At 46.0% G+C, this 18,717-nt stretch overlaps 1 protein-coding gene across 1 annotated transcript in view; it reads left to right on the plus strand.

Annotated features, from left to right (window-relative positions):
- The window catches only part of PREX2 (phosphatidylinositol-3,4,5-trisphosphate dependent Rac exchange factor 2), a 369,719-nt gene that overhangs the window by 164,933 nt on the left and 186,069 nt on the right, over positions 1-18,717 (plus strand). The window contains exon 13 of the mRNA XM_089654281.1: positions 924-973. Coding sequence (XP_089510407.1) covers positions 924-973 — 50 coding nt within the window. The remainder of the gene's footprint in view (positions 1-923; positions 974-18,717) is intronic.

Genomic DNA, 18,717 nt, shown 5'->3' on the forward strand with positions numbered 1-18,717 from the left:
TTCAAGCAATTTTCTTTCATGCAACCCATGGTTGCAGGACAGAGAACTGAATCATCTATAGCCAGCTTTAGTATATTGTTCTCTTCTTCCTTAATTATTGCCCTTATGACTTTTCAGACAGTTAAATATGAATTTTGCATTTTATTTTGTAGTTTCATAACCAGCCAGCAGATGGGAATCTAGACCCCCTTTCACATGTGATGTATCATTCTTGGCAATGCTGACAGAAGCCCTTTTACAGAATTTAACAAGATCGATTTGCTAAAGACATAGAGATTGATCACTAAGCATAGCAAATGCAATAAGGTGACCCTGTGTTTACTTCAATCATCCAGTCATGCATAGGAAAATAATTAGTTTTGTTTACTTCCCCCTTGTACTACTGGGTATTCAGAGTGTCACCTTATTTACTAATCTATGTAAATATTCCTTTTCAGTTACATTCATATTAAGGCTGGCCATAGATCAATCAAAATTTGATCCATGTATGGGGAAGGTGGTTGTACAGGAATCGATCTACCTATCGACTTCTGCACAACCACCCTGTTGGATCTTTACTGCTTGATCGTGCTGCCGGCTATACCCAGCAGCTCTGATTGGTGTAATCTGATGGCTGTCAGAATACAATAGCCCAACAGGGAGGATTCCGTCAGCCACCTTGAGTGTGTGGATGGAGGAATCAAGTCAGGCTTTTCTGTTCAACCCATTGGTTGAGCGACAAACACTGACTCATGTATGAGCTACCTTAGTGAACTGTCTCTAACCCTCTAGCAATCAACCCCATTGAGTCATCCTAGCAGTTACTTATCTGTTATCAGACAGCCCGTCTAAGGTTTCAAGAAGAAACACAGAGCCTTTACGGCAGTATGCTTTACCTTTTTGCATAATATGCTGTATAAACTTCCAATGTTTATCTCTTCTAGGGTGTTAGACTGTACTGCCGTCTTCATAGCCTGTTCACTCCAGTAATTAGGTATGTATTTCAGAACTGATCAGTAACTCACCGGGATGTAAAGAACAGTTTGTTCCTTTTGTTCAAAGTTTTTACTTTTTAGATGTTTTTTTTTCTCTGTAGAGTTATTGTAAGTGGTAGTAGATAATTGATTTTTTGTTCCCGTATGTGGAATTTTTGTTCCAAAGGTAAATCATATTTTATTCCATTGCAATAAAAGGTCTTTTCAATCTTGTATAAGCTGTGTTGCCAGTAAGCCCTATGTAGTAGAAAGATTGAGCAAAAATGCAGATTTTTTTTAGAGTGTTGTATACTGGGTAAGTCACTGCACTCACCTCTCAATGAACTGGTTAAAGTGTTACTGAACCCACAGCAGTAAAATCACTCTGTATATGCAGTAAAGCTTGCTTGTTATACTCACTGTGGAACCTAAGGGGTTAATCCTCTGCATTGTGTAAAAAGGATGTTTGATCCTGACTTCTCTGATCCTCCCCCTCTTCCAGTGTTCCTCTTTTATCTTCTGACAAGACATATTGTGTTGGAGTTATTCTGCATATGCTCAGTTTGGTGTGCATTGCTATAGAGGTTTTTTTTCTTGGGAGAATGCATGTGATCAGCACAGGGTCAATCAGCACTGTCCAGGCAGAGGTCAAGGGTTTTGCATCTTCCTAGAGCAGAATGAAAACTCCTCCTACAATCTGTAGTCACATGCACATGCTCAGTTTGGTGTGTATTGCTAGAGAGGTTTTATTTTCTCTTGGGAGGGTATATGTGATCAGCACAGGGCCAATCAGCACTGTCCAGACAGAGGTCAGGGGTTTCACTTCCTTCTAGAGCAGAAAGAAAACTCCTCCTACAAGCTTTAACCAGTGCTCAGCTGAAGTCACAAGACTGCTCTAACTGCTGATGAGAAAAGGTATTTAGCAGTTTATATTAATGTAATTAATTGCATTTTCATGTTCTGTGTACTGTGGGAGACCGAATATAATGAATGCAGGGTCCTGGGTTTAGTAACAATTTAAGGCTGTATGAATATTTATTTTGCTCCCTTAGTCTATAAGCAGGGGCGTGTTTACCACAAGGCAAACATGGCACTTTCCTAGGGCAGCGTTTTTCAGGGGGACAAAAAAGAAGGGATAAAAGAAGGGACGCTAGCTGCATGGGAACCAAGTGGGATCCGAAGCTGCGGGCTGCTTAATGGTGTATGTAGAGCCTGACTCTCATTCCCGGGGATGTCTGGAGATGAAGATGAGTGTCTATGGGGGGGTAGTGGAAGGCTTTCTCCACGAGAGGGGCAAAGGGGGGGGGGGGGATTGGTGTTGGTCGGTGTCCGTGGGGACGGACGAGTTTTGTGTTGCCTAGGGCAGCACAAAACCTAAATACACCAATGGGCATAAGATAATGTGTACAGAGAGCACACTCACTGCAAGTTCCAAGTATACTGACTGAGCTGTCACTGAGAGCTTGCTGTCAAGGTGTCTGATTGGTATCTAATGGAATGAGCTCCTAATCATGTGAACGCTGCCTCACGAGCATTAAAGCCCAGCTAAATGAGCACTGAGAGGTGGCATTAAGAGGTTAAACTTCAGCTTGAGTGTCAGGTGTTTGAGGTGTCAGTAAGGCCTCATTCACATGGGTATACCACACCATACATCCATGTGATGACTGTTTACCCACACAGGGATGCACAGAGGTTCATTCATGTCAATTGGGATGCAGTCGCTGCATGGACATAGTCGCCGACAGTGCGAGTTCGGCTTGAGTGCACAGAACACCCATGCATCCCCGTAAACACGGCCTTCTTATGGGTGTATTCTGTAATACACCCATGTGAAGGAGGCGTAAAGCCTGGTACACACTATTGTTTTTTTTTTCATTCAGCCCGCTGGGCTGGCACCTCTGTACTAATTATCCAATGTTAGTACAGTGATCTCCCCTGCTTTGCTATTGTGTTCTGAGAGGGGGACGGCCGCCCGTCAGAGCACTCCTGTCAGTGTTCTCAGCCATTGGCAGAGCGCTGATTAGGAACCAATTGGCAGACCATTTTCATTCATGCCCCAAATGGCCATCTTCTGTCAGATCAGCTGCCCTACACACGGGCCTAAGGTCAGCCGGTTTCTATTGAACCAGCCGATGCCACCTGTGTGAAGCTCAGAGAAAGGGAATAAAGTGAAATAAGGGTGCAGTCCAGTTTTGAACAGCTCTCTGCAAACAAATATGAAATTCAAGGCATTAGACAACTTTTGACATTTTGTACCTGTTTGTTGATGTTTTAGATTAGCAGTTAACGGATATTAAAAAAAGAAGAGAAATTCCCTTACGACATCTAAACTGGGTCAAATACAAATGGCCTCTCAGTAAGTGAATTAGCAGGAGGTTTGTGCAGACAGTCCATAGTTCCCATTGGCATGCCATTGCGTGGAGCGATTCTGATGAATTATAAAGAACATCAGCACAGTGAAGAAATCCACTTCATATTGCATTACTGTGACTGTAAGCCTTTGATGATTTCTCACCTCATTATTCTATGTATAGACTATAATTATCCCTGACAATGAGCCAAGGGCAGTATTTAATAAATGATACTTAGGTATGTATTTAGAATTCCAGTAGCCTTGCTGATTAGATAGATTATGAAGATTATCAACAAGGGTTTAGCCTAAGCTTAATAAAAATTGAATGTGTCATATATAAAGAGAGATAAGATTTGTACAGCAGACAGGCGTGGAAGAGACTGCTTTTACTCTTTACATTCATTCTGCCATTGCCCAGTAGTCAGCAGTGAAAAATGAATGGTTTGGGTGCTTTTTATTTAAACCTATGATAATTTTGCCAAATGCAGCCTGTCACCTGCAAAGAGGCAGCATGGAGATAGATGTCTCTGCTGTGTCCTGCACAAACAGAGGATTGTTCAACATGGCAGACTCAGCATAGTAAGGTAGTTTAGGCTCAAGGCTCAATTTTCAAAACTGTAAAGTGATTCTAAATTCTAAAGGCAGTTGTTTTTTTACCTTAATGCATTCTCTGCATTAAGGTAAAAAAAAAACCCAGCCCTCTTATACTACCCTGAGCCCGATCTTGATCTAGCGTTGTGCATGAGCACAGCGGCTCTCTTGGCTTTTCTCTCCTCATGGGCTTATAGAGAGTCAATCACAGCCAATGAGGAGGGAGCAGGGAGTGGGGCCAAGCCAAGCTCTTTGTGTCAATGGATACACATAGTGGGGCTCAGTAAGTGACTTGTTATGGGGGCATTCAGTGGGAGAGGAGAAACCAGAAGCACTGACAGGGGACCTGAGGAGAGGAGGATTGTGGCTGCTCTGGCAAAACCATTTCACAGAGCAAGAAAATATAACTGTTTTTTTTATATTTAACAATCAGGAGTGCTTTATTAGAGAAAGGCATGATACATAACATTAAAGTGTTCCTAAACCCAGGACCCTGCATTCACTATATCTGGTCTCCCACAGTACACAGAACATGGAAATGCAATTATTTTAGTGAATAAAAACTGCTAAATACCCTTTCTCATCAGCATTTGGAGCAGTCTTGTGACTTCAGCTGTGCACTGGCTAAAGCTTGTAGGAGGAGTTTTCTTTCTGCTCTAGGAGAATGCAGAACCCCTGACCTCTGTCTGATTGGCTCTGTGCCGATCACATGCACTCTCCCAAGAAGAAAAGACCTCTAGCAATACACAATAAACTGAGCATGTGCAGAAGGGCTATGGGTTTTCTGTTATATTAGTCTGTCTTATCAGTGTAGACATTTGAACAAGATGAGGGGCAGAGAAGTCAGGATCAAACAGCCTTTTTACACAATGCAGAGGATTAACCCCTTAAGTTCCACAGTGAGTACAACAAGCATGCTTTACTGTTGTGGGTTTAGTAACACTTTAAAACAGAAAGACAAACAGTTGACATAGCTTAACAGAAGTTTAAGGGATAACACATTATAAAAAAAAAAAAATCCAGTGTCACCACTTAAAATACATGCAGAATGTAATACATCATTCATGGGCTCAACCAAAACAGTGTTAGTATAAAGAGAAGCTCTAACTCCTCAGGGAGGGAGAATTTGATGGGGGGGGGGGGGGGGACAAGAGAGCACGGACATTGAGGTGGGGAATAACTAGAAAATATATGTGAGAGCCAAGGGGTACACACACACCACCCAAATTACAGTTGGATGGGGAAGGGCCTAACCAGACCCATCCGATTGGGACACCCACGGCTGCCATACATAATCATATTTCCAGGGGCAACCTCGAGTAATATATGTCAGCTTGTAGAGGGGCTGAGCAGTGTTAATCATGGTTTCCCATGAGGACATGCCTGGGGATGCAGTAGATGTCCATTTACAAATGATTTCCTTCTTAGTGTAGAATAAAAGGTAAGAAATCAATAATTTACCACGATGGGGACGCTGACCGTCATCATGAATCCCTAAGAGAACCAACTCTGGAGCTTTAGGGATCGACAGCTGAAGTCTAAGGTTGATAGATCAAAAATGTCTGACCAAAAACCATTAATCCTAGGACATTCCCAAAACATGAAAATATGAGCCCAAATTAATCTGGCAACAAGGGCAATTTGGGTCCCTTTCCCGGTACATTTTTTTGTAGTCTCATAGGGGTATAGTATATGCGATGAATAAATTTAGTCTGGATTCATTTACCCATAGAGGAGACCACTAGTTTAGGGCATTGTTCAAGACAGTGCTCCCAATCTTCTCTATCCAGGGAAGGAATATCCCCGTTCCAGAGGTCCCATAACCTTTCAATTTTGGGAGAGTCAGTAATGAGCAAGGTCCTATATAGAGCAGATAATGGCTTATCAAGAGTACCTTGAGATAAAAGGTCTTCCACAGGATTCGTCCGGAGGAGGGGTTGGGTAGGAAACTGACATCTGGCAGCATGATGCAATTGGATATAATGAAAAAACATCCAGCCTGGTATCTGAAACAACTGAGAGAGCTGAGAGAAGGTCCGCAAGATGCCCGCAGGCATAATATCATGGAGAGTCTTCACCTCGTATCGCGCCAACTGTTTTTTATTTTAATTTAAAAAATAGCATTTACAATCACTTAAATATAAATATGTCTTTTTATTTGAGCAATGAGACTGTATGTGAGCTTTACAGTGAATCACTGCACATCCAGTCTGTCAGGGCTCCCAGGTGTGACCAGAGGTGTGTGACTGACGCAGGGAAACGCAGACTTCAGATATGTGATAAACAATATAATTTATTAACACTAACCATACAAACATAAACGCAGTGCAATACTAAAACATAATACAGAGCAAACAAACCAAACCAACCACCCACAGATAACAGTACATACAAGCAAGCGTCGTCAGGCAGGCCGGGTCAATATCAATAGGGCAGGTAGGTACAGGGGGAGCAAGCGGAGATGGGTCGGGGTCACAAGCCAGGTTCAGCAGGTAGCTAGCAGCGTAGTACAGAGGGTCAGGCAGAGGGATGGTCAGGGTCACAAGCCAGGGATCAGAACAGGTAGCAAGCAGCGTGGTACAGAGGGTCAGGCAGAGGGATGGTCAGGAGCGAGCCGGGATCAGAGCAAGAGAAGTCAGCAGCGGTTCAGATCAGGCAGGGTCAGCAAAGGAACAGAAACAGGATGCAGGACAGATACAGGGCCCAGGACAAACACAACACCAAGGCAGAGTCTGCAAGTCTGGCCATCCCTTAAATACACCAGTATCATCAGTTCCAGGTGTTAGCTGGCTGAAAGGTTGAGTCTCTGATTGCTGGGAGCACCCGCTGGCCAGCCCTGGTACTGCAGATCAAAAGGCAGGTGAGTCCCACCATTGCTGGCCAGTCCATTCCTGACAGTACCCCCCCCTCAAGGAGCGGCCTCAGGACGCTCCAAACAGTCCTAGCTGGGCAAAATGTTCCACCGCCCGGGTCTGGTAACTGGCGGGATATCAAAGACTGGCACACCGGGCAGGACTCTGGGCAGCGGCACACCGGGCAGGACTCTGGGCAGCGGCACACCGGGCTGGACTCCGGGCAGAGGCACACCGGGCTGGACTCCGGGCAGAGGCACACCGGGCTGGACTCCGGGCAGAGGCACACCGGGCTGGACTCCGGGCAGAGGCACACCGGGCTGGACTCCGGGCAGAGGCACACCGGGCAGAGGCACACCGGGCAGAGGCACATCGGGCTGGACTCCGGGCAGAGGCACACCGGGCAGAGGCACATCGGGCTGGACTCCGGGCAGAGGCACATCGGGCTGGACTCCGGGCAGAGGCACATCGGGCTGGACTCCGGGCAGAGGCACATCGGGCTGGACTCCGGGCAGAGGCACATCGGGCTGGACTCCGGGCAGAGGCACATCGGGCTGGACTCCGGGCAGAGGCACATCGGGCTGGACTCCGGGCAGAGGCACATCGGATTACCAGGCGAAGCAGCAGGCAGCGGGCCACCAGGCGGAGCAGCGGGCACCGGGCAGGGCGACGGGCATCGGGCCCCCGGGCGGGGCGACGGGCCCCCGGGCGGGGCGACGGGCATCGGGCCCCCGGGCGGGGCGCCGGGCATCGGGCCCCCGGGCGGGGCGGCGGGCGCCGGACCCCAGGCGGGGCGACAGGCATCGGACCCTCAGGCGGAGCGGCAGGCGCCGGACCCCCAGGCGGAGCGACAGGTCTCGGGCCCTCAGGCGGAGCGGCGGGCGCCGGACCCCCAGGCGGAGCGACGGGCGCCGGACCCCCAGGCGGAGCGACAGGTCTCGGGCCCTCAGGCGGAGCGGCGGGCGCCGGACCCCCAGGCGGAGCGACAGGTCTCGGGCCCTCAGGCGGAGCGACAGGTCTCGGGCCCCCAGGCGGGGCGGCGGGCGCCGGACCCCCAGGCGGAGCGGCGGGCGCCGGACCCCCAGGCGGAGCAACAGGTCTCGGGCCCCCAGGCGAAGCGGCGGGCACCGAGTCACCAGGCACGACAGTGGGCTCCGAGTCAACTGGCATGACCGCTGGCACTGGGTCAGACATTGGATCGTCTGGCTGGACAGCGGGCATCGGGTCACCAGGCATCAGGTCATTTGGCTCGACAGCGGGCACCGCGTCATCTGGCAAGGCAGTGGGCTCCGAGTCAACTGGTATGACCGCGGACACTGGGTCAGACATTGGATCGTCTGACTGGACAGCGGCCATCGGGTCACTAGGCATCAAGTCATTTGGCTCGACAGCGAGCACCGCGTCATCTGGCAAGGCAGTGGGCTCTGAGTCAACAGGCACGACAGTGGGCACCGGGTCATCAGGTACCGGATTGTCTGGCTCGACAGCGGGCTTCGGGTCACTAGGTATGACAGCGGGCACTGGGTCACCAGGCATCAGGTCATTTGGCTCGACAGCGGGCACCGCGTCATCTGGCAAGGCAGTGGGCTCCGAGTCAACTGGTATGACCACGGGCACTGGGTCAGACATTGGATCGTCTGACAGGACAGCGGGCATCGGGTCACCAGGCATCAGGTCATTTGGCTCGACAGCGGGTACCGCGTCATCTGGCAAGGCAGTGGGCTCCGAGTCAACAGGCACGACAGTGGGCACCGGGTCACCAGGCATTGGATCGTCTGGCTCGACAGCGGGCATCGGGTCACCAGGTACGACAGCGGGCTCTGAGTCAATTGGCACGATAGCGGGCACCGGATCAGGTACCGGATCATCTGGATCAACAGCGGGCATCGAGTCAACTGGCCTAATAGGATCGTCAGGCTGGATCAGTTCATCATGCTGGGTAGAGGCATCAGGCTGAATGCCGGCGTCCGGCTGAGTAGAGGCTTCAGGCCGAGTAGAGGCTTCAGGCCGAGTAGAGGCTTCAGGCCGAGTAGAGGCTCCAGGCCGAGTAGAGGCTCCAGGCCGAGTAGAGGCATCAGGCCGAGTAGAGGCATCAGGCCGAGTAGAGGATTCAGGCTGAACCACAGAAGGCAGGTTCACCGGTTTGGATACTGGCAGGATGGTGTTGGTTGGAAAGAATTTTCGCTTTTTTCTGGTTTTAACTACTGGAGCACTGCAAGTAAACGCAGGTCTGCAAACAAATGGAGCAGCTGGAGACAGAAAAGAACTGGAGGATGGAACAGGAGAGGGAGCAGTTGCTACAGAGGGCTTTTTTACAGGGTTAAAGGCAGGATAGGTGCAGCGAGTGGGAACAGGGTACTGACATGCGGTAGATAGCCAAGTATACTGGGCTGTAACTGGGGGAGTTGTTGGGAATACAGGAGTAGAGCTTTGAGGAAATAGATTAGAAGCAGGACTGGGTCTTTGTAAGCTGACTGAGGCTGGGTGCAACAAGTCTGTCCATGTCTGCAGTATGGGTTGAACAAAGCTGAGCTTACACAAAGCCTGTCTGACCAAAGAGTGCACTGCGTTTATAGAATCTCTTAGTATCTCTGGTGAACATGTGGAATAACGCTCCAGAAAGTAACCCACATCATCCTCTAATAACCACACCAGGGACTCTACCTGGTCTGCACTAAATGGTGGCAAAAATTCATCCCTGCATTCGGGGAAACTAGATGAAACCAGCTCAACACAAACCTTAATCAATGGCTGCACCATAGAGAAATCTGTGCCCTGATCTACTAGAACATGAGCGAGCCGTATACATTCTAGCAGTTCATCCCGGGTATACTCCTTCAGAGTCTGATAAGCATACTCCCTGTCATCAAACACTAGCAGAGATAAATACTCAACCTCATCCAGATCCATCCTTCCCAGCAACAAGCCAAGATGGCTTCCCTGTGCAGCCACTTCTGGTCTGGATTGGCCTTGGTGTAATGTCAGGGCTCCCAGGTGTGACCAGAGGTGTGTGACTGACGCAGGGAAACGCAGACTTCAGATATGTGATAAACAATATAATTTATTAACACTAACCATACAAACATAAACGCAGTGCAATACTAAAACATAATACAGTGCAAACAAACCAAACCAACCACCCACAGATAACAGTACATACAAGCAAGCGTCGTCAGGCAGGCCGGGTCAATATCAATAGGGCAGGTAGGTACAGGGGGGAGCAAGCGGAGATGGGTCGGGGTCACAGGCCAGGTTCAGCAGGTAGCTAGCAGCGTAGTACAGAGGGTCAGGCAGAGGGATGGTCAGGGTCACAAGCCAGGGATCAGAACAGGTAGCAAGCAGCGTGGTACAGAGGGTCAGGCAGAGGGATGGTCAGGAGCGAGCCGGGATCAGAGCAGGAGAAGTCAGCAGCGGTTCAGATCAGGCAGGGTCAGCAAAGGAACAGAAACAGGATGCAGGACAGATACAGGGCCCAGGACAAACACAACACCAAGGCAGAGTCTGCAAGTCTGGCCATCCCTTAAATACACCAGTATCATCAGTTCCAGGTGTTAGCTGGCTGAAAGGTTGAGTCTCTGATTGCTGAGAGCACCCGCTGGCCAGCCCTGGTACTGCAGATCAAAAGGCAGGTGAGTCCCACCATTGCTGGCCAGTCCATTCCTGACACAGTCTCTCCTTTGCAGGCATTGCATTTCTATTTTCACTGACATTATATTTTCATATATGAACTAGGGGAAGTATTGTAGTTGAACATTATCATCATCTCTTTTGATAGTCTAGATCAGCCATTCTCATCCAGAGTTCCAGGGAACCCTAGGGTGCCTCCAGACATTCCTAGGGGTTCCTTGAGCTTTGGCTGATTGACCTCCCATCTGATGGTGCCTGCATAGTTTCAGGACCAGTGCCACTTGGCAAAGCCAACAGGATGACACCAATTATCATTTTAGCTGTTTGTAAAGGTGCCATTCTGACCACCATTGCAAGGGTTGCATTCTTCTGACCACCAATCTAACAGGCATTTTTGCCATTGACTTCCAAAGAACTGGTTTTAGTAAAGGTTCCCTCGAGATCTGAAAATTATTTTAGAGGTTCATCTGGGTTAAAAAGGTTGAGATAGAGTAAGGAAGGGTCGTGCCCTGAAAATATTATTGTCACTGGGTGAATGTCTGCTAATTTGACAATAGGAGAATGATGCCCAAAGTGTTTTATGCAAATTGCTGGTATTTTGTCCATAAAATCTTTGACAGATATCCCCCATAGTTTCATTTGTGAACTATTGCAGTTTCACTTTCACAGATCCCTCCAACCCATAGGACTTTTATCAAAAGATATAATGTAAATTTATTCAAGACGTTTTCTTTAGTTTTGTATAGAATGGGGAAGGGTTAGGACCCTTGCCAGGTTTAGTGCTATCTGTGCCCCCATGAGAGAGTTTTTACCTTACATCATTAACCCTTCAAAGAAAGTTCAATTAGGGGAAGTCCCGAGTCTGATAGTCAGCACCTGAACACATGTCCATACTCAAAGTCCTCCACTTTACTTTGGTTTCAATGTTAACCAGGCCCATGCCACCCATGAAGCAATTTAAGGTAGTGGGGGAAGGGGGGCCATCTGGAGCTTTTTCTACTGAATTCAACTTGGAGACCTGAACCTATTAACCCCTAGCAAGCTGGAAGTTCAGAGATAGGAAAATGACGGAGAATCCTTGCAGTAAGATTTGTACAGGACACAGCAGCCTGCACAAAGTGGGACATACTTCATTACAGATAAGTTAGGTCACTATAGCTGCATATCTTTTAGTGAAACTTCAGCTTGAAATCTTTAAGGAAACTAAAATTAGCCAAAAAGCTGTTCCTGCAAAAGGGACTATATACTCCTCTCTTTCACAGCCCATGATGTCAAACTGTGTCGTGGCATGTGCACAGATACTGTATGATGAGTGAGAATTGTCACCCTAGGGCAGTAAGTGAGTTACTAGCAGGAATATCATGTGAAAGTAAAGAAAAAAAAAAGAGAAAACTATGCAGCCCATATAAGACTGGTAAGCTGAAATATATTACAGTTTTGCTTTTGGGTTTATATGCACTTTATTTACAGTAGCAACCAAGTACAATAACTACCAACTTTAGCTCTTTGAAAGAGCTGCCAATACAGGGGGTTAGAGGCAGTACCCGTGGCAGGGGCTTTCTGTTAGCATTTCCATTTGGCCAGTGATGTCACCCCGCATGTTGCACATGCCTGGCTGAAGACTTGCCCACAGCTTCAATGTGCACAAAGTGTGGGTGACAGGTGGACTTTCCCCCATCCCATTTGCACAGGGGCCCAAACACACATTCTGTCCAGGGTCTTTGTACAGAGTGTGGACCAGTCTGGTTGAATAGGCATTGCATGAACGCTCAACTCAGTCCTGACCATTTGAAGCGCTTAGTAAATCTGAAACAGATTGTAAGATTAGATTGTGCTACTATAAGCAGCTTTACTTAATGACTGACCAGTGCACCATCACTATTCTAAAAGGCATGATTGTTATTGACTTTCTGGCATGAGAAAGACCCTTGACCAAAGCCTAAACCTGAAACCTGTACAGAGCCCCTAATTACCAATGGTGGCTCTGCAATTTAAGATTTTGTTTCCTATGATGTTGGAGATGCTGGGTACACTTGTGTCACTGAAACACAAAGAATGGGAAAAAGAAAAGCATAAAGAGTGGTAGGTCCATAAAATGAGACAATATAAACCTTGTATAAAAGGACGCATTTGGTTTTGCCGTAAGACAGAGAGACTGAACTGCCTATAAGATACCCTTGAGAGAGAATGGAGTACACTTGTGAGGCTGCATAACTTGGATGAGCCAGCAGACGTGCCAGGAATGTGAGGATGTGAGAGATTAACAGTGTGCGCTCATAGAGGAATAAATGCCTCATGTTCCTTCTGAGAAAGAATAAGATGTCTGTTGTGTTTTACACACAGCCAGTAAGCAATACAGATCTATTCTCTTTTGCTAGCAGCAGTGTTCTCATGCCAAACATTATGTCAAGCCAATGCAATGACGCGAGCAACTGAGCTTGTAAATGCAAAGTAATGTTTCTCTAAAGAGTGACCCAGTGTTTCTATGAGAATACACAATTGTGCATCGTATATAGCTAGCACAGATTAGCAATCCAGCATTTAAAATTTGTTTCTGAACTGCTGAGCCTCAGACAATAAATTTTGATTCCGCAGGCATTCTTGTTCTGGGAAGTAGCCCACTCTGCAGTTTCCTAAGGATTGTTATTTGTATCTGGTGGCTGTGGTCCTCTAGCTTGTAAAGTTTTATGTAGATTTTAAATTTCCGACTCAGAAAAGAAAATACCACTGACACTATTTGAAGCAGTATTCTTACAATTCAGGCACATAAGCTTACAATGGATTTTGCAGTGTTTGCATTCACACTGACCTTACAATATAACCTCAACACTATTTCAGGAAACTCTTTCTGTGAAGAACACTTGCTGTTTATGGAGTCCTTGTGGACCTCATGGCTGTAACAGTTTTTCATGTGTTTAAACTGAAGTTTAGCTAAAATATTTTTCTCTACAGCTTTAATTATATTATTTACCTGTAATGAAGTATGTCCCATGATGTGCAGGTTACTTGATTCTGTAGAAATCTTTACTGCAGGGCTGTCCTTTCCTCTTCCTGGGGCCTAAATTCATGTTCTGTAGGGGTTACTAGCTTTGGGCTGCCAGACCCAGCTGAACTAAAGATGATCTGATGGAGGAACACCCCTTCCTGCTCTTTCCTCTATTGAGAAAAGTTATTTCACTGATTACATTGCCTGTAACACTACACGTGAACGGTAAGAGTCTGATCAGTCACGGGATTCTCTCCTCCATTCACAAATCATGTTACAGGCAGTGTAATCAGCGAAATAACTTTTCTCCATGGATTAGAGGGAAGGAGGGGGAATGTCCATGTTGGATCATCTTTAGTGCAGCTGAGTCTGGAGACCCAAAGTTTGGTAATCCCCACAGCTCTGGAGGTTCATCAGCAGGAAGAGGACAGGGTAGCCTGGCAGTGAAGATTTCTGCAGAATCCAGAAGCCTGCACATCACAGGACATCTTTTATTAAAAGTAATGTAACTAAAGCTGTAGAGAATTTTTTTTTTTTTAAATTAAACTTAAGCTTTAAGAATTCACAAAATGAGGACTTCTATGTTGCTTTTTGCCTTGTTCAGCATGCCATAAATGAGCAGGTTTAAATAAGTGACAACAAAACATATCTTGCCATGGATCGGTGTTAGCTGTCCTTTCTGTTTCCGCATGTGCCAGTCATAATAACACAATAGTATAGGTGAGAACAGAGATAGCGTGCTTGGCTTCCATACTTGGTGTAAATAGAAAAACACATTATTCTGAGAGAATGCTTCAGTAGATGATTCATTTGCATTTTGTGAGCTTTTCTGGCTGTAAAAACTGACATAAATGTGTCAGTGGCTTACATATAAAGGAAAAGTTCACTTTTAGAGAAAACATAAATATCCTATATAATTTCTACACAAGCCGTTATGTAATTTAATGTTATTTAAAAATACCTATCCATTCCAATCTTTGAGCAGGTTTTATTTTCTAAAAATACCAAAATAGATGTCATGTTGCAGTATGGCACTCTGAGGCAGTCTTCAATCTGTGTATACAGTGAGGAACAGAAGTATTTGAACACCCTGCAACTTTGCAAGTTCTCTCACTTAGAAATCATGGAGGGGTCTGAAATTTACATTGTAGGTGCATTCCCACTCTGAGAGACAGAATTAAAAAAAAAATTCAGGAAATCACATTGTATGATTTTTAAAGAATTTATTTGTCTTGCACTGCTGAACATAAGTATTTGAACACCTAAGAAACAGCAAGAATTCTGGCTCCCAAAGACCTGTTACTGTGCCTTCAAAAAGGCCACCTCTACTCCACTGATTAATCTAATTTAGTGGCACCTGTCTGAGCTCTTTAAAGACACCTGTCCACCCCACAGTCAGTCAGACGCCAACTACTACCATGGGCAAGACCAAAGACCTGTCAAAAGACACCAGAGACAAAATTGTGGACCTCCACAAGGCTGGAAAGGGCTATGGGGCAATTGCCAAGCAGCTTGGTGAAAATAGATTAACTGTGGGAACAATTGTTAGAAAATGGAAGAGGCTAAAGACCACTGTCAGTCTCCCTCGGACTGGGGCTTCATGCAAGATCTCACCTCGTGGGGTATCACTGATGATAAGAAAGGTGAGGAATCAGCCCAGAACTACAAGGGAGGAGCTGGTCAATGACATGAAGAGAGCTGGGACCACAGTTTCAAAGGTCACTGTCGGTAGAACACTATGCCGTCATGGTTTCAAATCATGCATTGCACGGAAGGTTCCCCTGCTCAAGTCATCACATGTCCAGGCCCGTCTGAAGTTTGCCAGTGACCATCTGGATGATCCAGAGGAGGCATGGGAGAAAGTCATGTGGTCAGATGAGACCAAAGTAGAACTTTTTGGTCTAAACTTCACTCATCGTGTTTGGAAGAAAAAGAAGGATGAGTTGCATCCCAAGAACAACATCCCTACTGTGAAGCATGGGAGTGGTAACATCATGCTTTGGGGGTGCTTTTCTGTGAAGGGGACAGGACGACTACACCGTATTAGGGAAAGGATGAATGGGCCCATTTATTGTGAGATTTTGAGCAACAACCTCCTTCCCTCAGTCAGAGCATTGAAGATGGGTCGTGGCTGGGTCTTCCAACATGACAAGGACCCGAAGCACACAGCCAGGATAACCAAGGAGTGGCTCCGTAAGAAGCATATCAAGGTTCTGGAGTAGCCTAGCCAGTCTCCAGACCTAAATCCAATAGAACATCTTTGGAGGGAGCTGAAACTTCGTGTTGCTCAGCGACAGCCCAGAAACCTGACAGATCTAGAGGAGATCTGTGTGGAGGAGTGGGCCAAAATCCCTGTTGCAGTGTGTGCAAACCTGGTCAAGAACTACAAGAAACGTTTTACCTCTGTAATTGCAAACAAAGGCTTCTGTATCAAATATTAACACTGATTTTCTCAGGTGTTCAAATACTTATGTTCAGCAGTGCAAGACAAATAAATTCTTTAAAAATCATACAATGTGATTTCCTGAATTTTTTTTTAAATTCTGTCTCTCAGAGTGGGAATGCACCTACAATGTGAATTTCAGACCCCTCCATGATTTCTAAGTGAGAGAACTTGCAAAACCGCAGGGTATTCAAATACTTCTGTTCCTCACTGTATATCCCTACCCTCATTCACCCAGAGACACCCAGAGATGTGCTGCTTGTGCAAAAGAGTTACAGAAAGTTGCACACATAATATAACCTACATAACCTCATAGGTCCTATAGCACTACCCCCTTAGGAGTCGCTGAGTTATTTTCGGGCTCACTGTCATTCTGCACCCCTCTCTGAAAGCCCAACCCCTGCTGACACCACAGTACTCTTCTGACCAAAGTAAATTATCACCAGAAAATAGACTCACACACAGATTAGAGTGAACTGATATGATGTTTATATTAAACTTGACTGTAAGCTTGATCAAACAGTATAAAGTGGTATATATGTATGTAATGGCAATTGTCACTCTTAGCAACTCTAAGCAAAGAAACAACACATACAGCAAAATTTCAATTAGTGTTGGTAGGCCTGCTATTTGGAAGTTAACCCAAAACCTCCAACCTGAGGTGTTTCTAGTCCCCAGTGAGCAAGGAAATTATCAAAGATTGAACTAGCTCACTTTGGGCCCGCAGGATCTGATGGCGAGGTTTAAATCTGAGATAGGAAAGAGCTTTTTAACTAGGGTGGTCAATGACCTCTCTAAATGCAGTGAGGAATCTTCTGTGCCCTCATCAGGGCCCAGTTGGTGCACTACAATGATCCAGACCTTTTAAGTGGGAAGAGATAAAGGTGACAGTACCTAAAATGATTAGTACAAGGAAAAGAAGAAGTAAGGACAAGTACTATCCATTTAAGTGGCACTTGACTTGGGTGGTATCTTTTCAATGTACTGAGAAAGTTGCACATTTTAGGCAAAAAGGTGTCAGAAGTTGGCAGCAGCACTTGCTGGCAAAGGGCAACTCCTCTCTGAGCTGCAGTAACTAAGGATAGTCCTGGTAGATGTTCCTTTAAGAGGGTAGGCCGATGTTTAAGTGAACAATGATATGGTTTGACTTGCAGAAGACATGCACTGCAGTCAGCTCTGATGTTTGAAATGTGCTGCAAATGTGTTCAGTAGTAGCAGTCAGGGGAAAACGTGTTAACTATGTGCAATGTCTGCAACTGTGTGCAGGAAAGTGGAAGATTTGAAAGGAATGTCAGTATTCACTTGTTTGGTTGGTGTGGGGGACTCTCTCACCCTCTTGGTGATTTCCAGCATGTCTTGGCAGTCTTTCTCTCTCAGCAGATGGGGGCCCCCACAGGTTCTTTGGCCTCACTTGCAGCATTCCATCCGGGCACTGCACTCCTGTTCACCTGCTGGCAGAATGTCTCACTGAACAGGGTGGCAAGGCTGGCAGTCAGTGACTCCTCCTTGTCTCTCACTTCTATAGCTCTGTGGCCTGGTCCGGTACTTCAGCCGCCACCACAACTCTACCTCTCCACTTCTGCTCTCCAGCATTCTCACCTCTCACTTTCTGTCCAGTTTCCCATGCTTCTGTAAATAAATGCCCTCTCGCCCACATGCCAGGTCCTCTGGGAAATGTAGTCCTCTGATACACTGCTCCTCAGCAAAGTCCTGCGGTTCAGAATACAAGGTCCATGAGGCTCTTCTACAGAGTGTAAGTGCCACTGAATTGCAGGACACTGCCATCTTGTAATTCTCTTGTGTCAAAAAGAGTAATTGTAATGGAAAATTAAGCAGTATCTCACTCACATCAAGGTAAGTATCATAGAGCATGGTAAGTGTCTACAGATCAAAGTGCCAAGGAATCCTGAAGTTTGAAAATTGCTGTTGGGCTGTCAGATATAAAGCCAGCACTGAACTTCTAAACCTGCTCTATCGCTGACATACTGTATACGGCTTACACGGCTGCTGAGAAACCGTATAGAAGAAAGGGGGTCCTGTGCATTAGAGGCAACAAGTTTCAGGGCCCTGCCATTTTGTCAAGCCTTCCTGCACCCTGTTTACTCTTTTCTTGTTTGCACCTGCTTGTGTGATAGTCTAATTTTTTCCCAGAAATATGTCCAGAACTTAATGAATATGTAAACCCAGCATTTCATATCCCTGATACGTGCTTGATGTACCATGTACGGTTCTTTCCTCCAATGATCAGGCTTTTCCTGACACCCCCCCACAGCCATTCACTGGGAATGCCAGTGTACTGCTGCTTCTCCTACCTTAGCTCTTATGCAGCTGAGAATAGAGGATAATCACTTATATAAAAAGGGGAAAAAAGGTGTATAAAAGGTTTTATATCTATACACAAATGTTTTGCCTTTCATTTCTATTTTAATGAGTTGTTTTACAAGATGAAGGCTTATAATCACTTTAGGACTCATTCACACCATGGTGCAGAGCCATCAGTTTTTCTGCACGCATTCTGGAATGACACAACAAAATCAATTGTTCTCTATATGTCCTGTTCACACCACAACATGAGTATCATGTGAGATTTTTTTCTGCACATGAATCTGTAACGTGTATAAAACTCCTTATAGCATGCATAAAAACTGATGCCTCTGTAAGTGAAGTCTGCGTGTCAGTTTCCATCAGTTTTTCTGCACGTATGGCCTTACAGTCTTATGATAGCTATCCATTCTGTAGGAGTTTCTTTTTTGGTGAGATACTTTTTAAGACCCTTTGAAACTAAAAGAGATGGTGTTCTTATCATATTACAAGAGAAAAACTACTTTGGTGTGTAGATAATGATGGTAGAGCTGCCTAGTGAGTAATCGGTTTGAAAATGCTTTCTTCAGAACAGAAAGGTAAGAGTTCAC

Source organism: Staurois parvus, unplaced genomic scaffold (assembly GCF_062004578.1).
Source record: "Staurois parvus isolate SC_StPar_1 unplaced genomic scaffold, SC_StPar_1.0 ptg000748l, whole genome shotgun sequence".
In the NCBI taxonomy this organism is placed as follows: Eukaryota; Metazoa; Chordata; class Amphibia; order Anura; family Ranidae; genus Staurois; species Staurois parvus.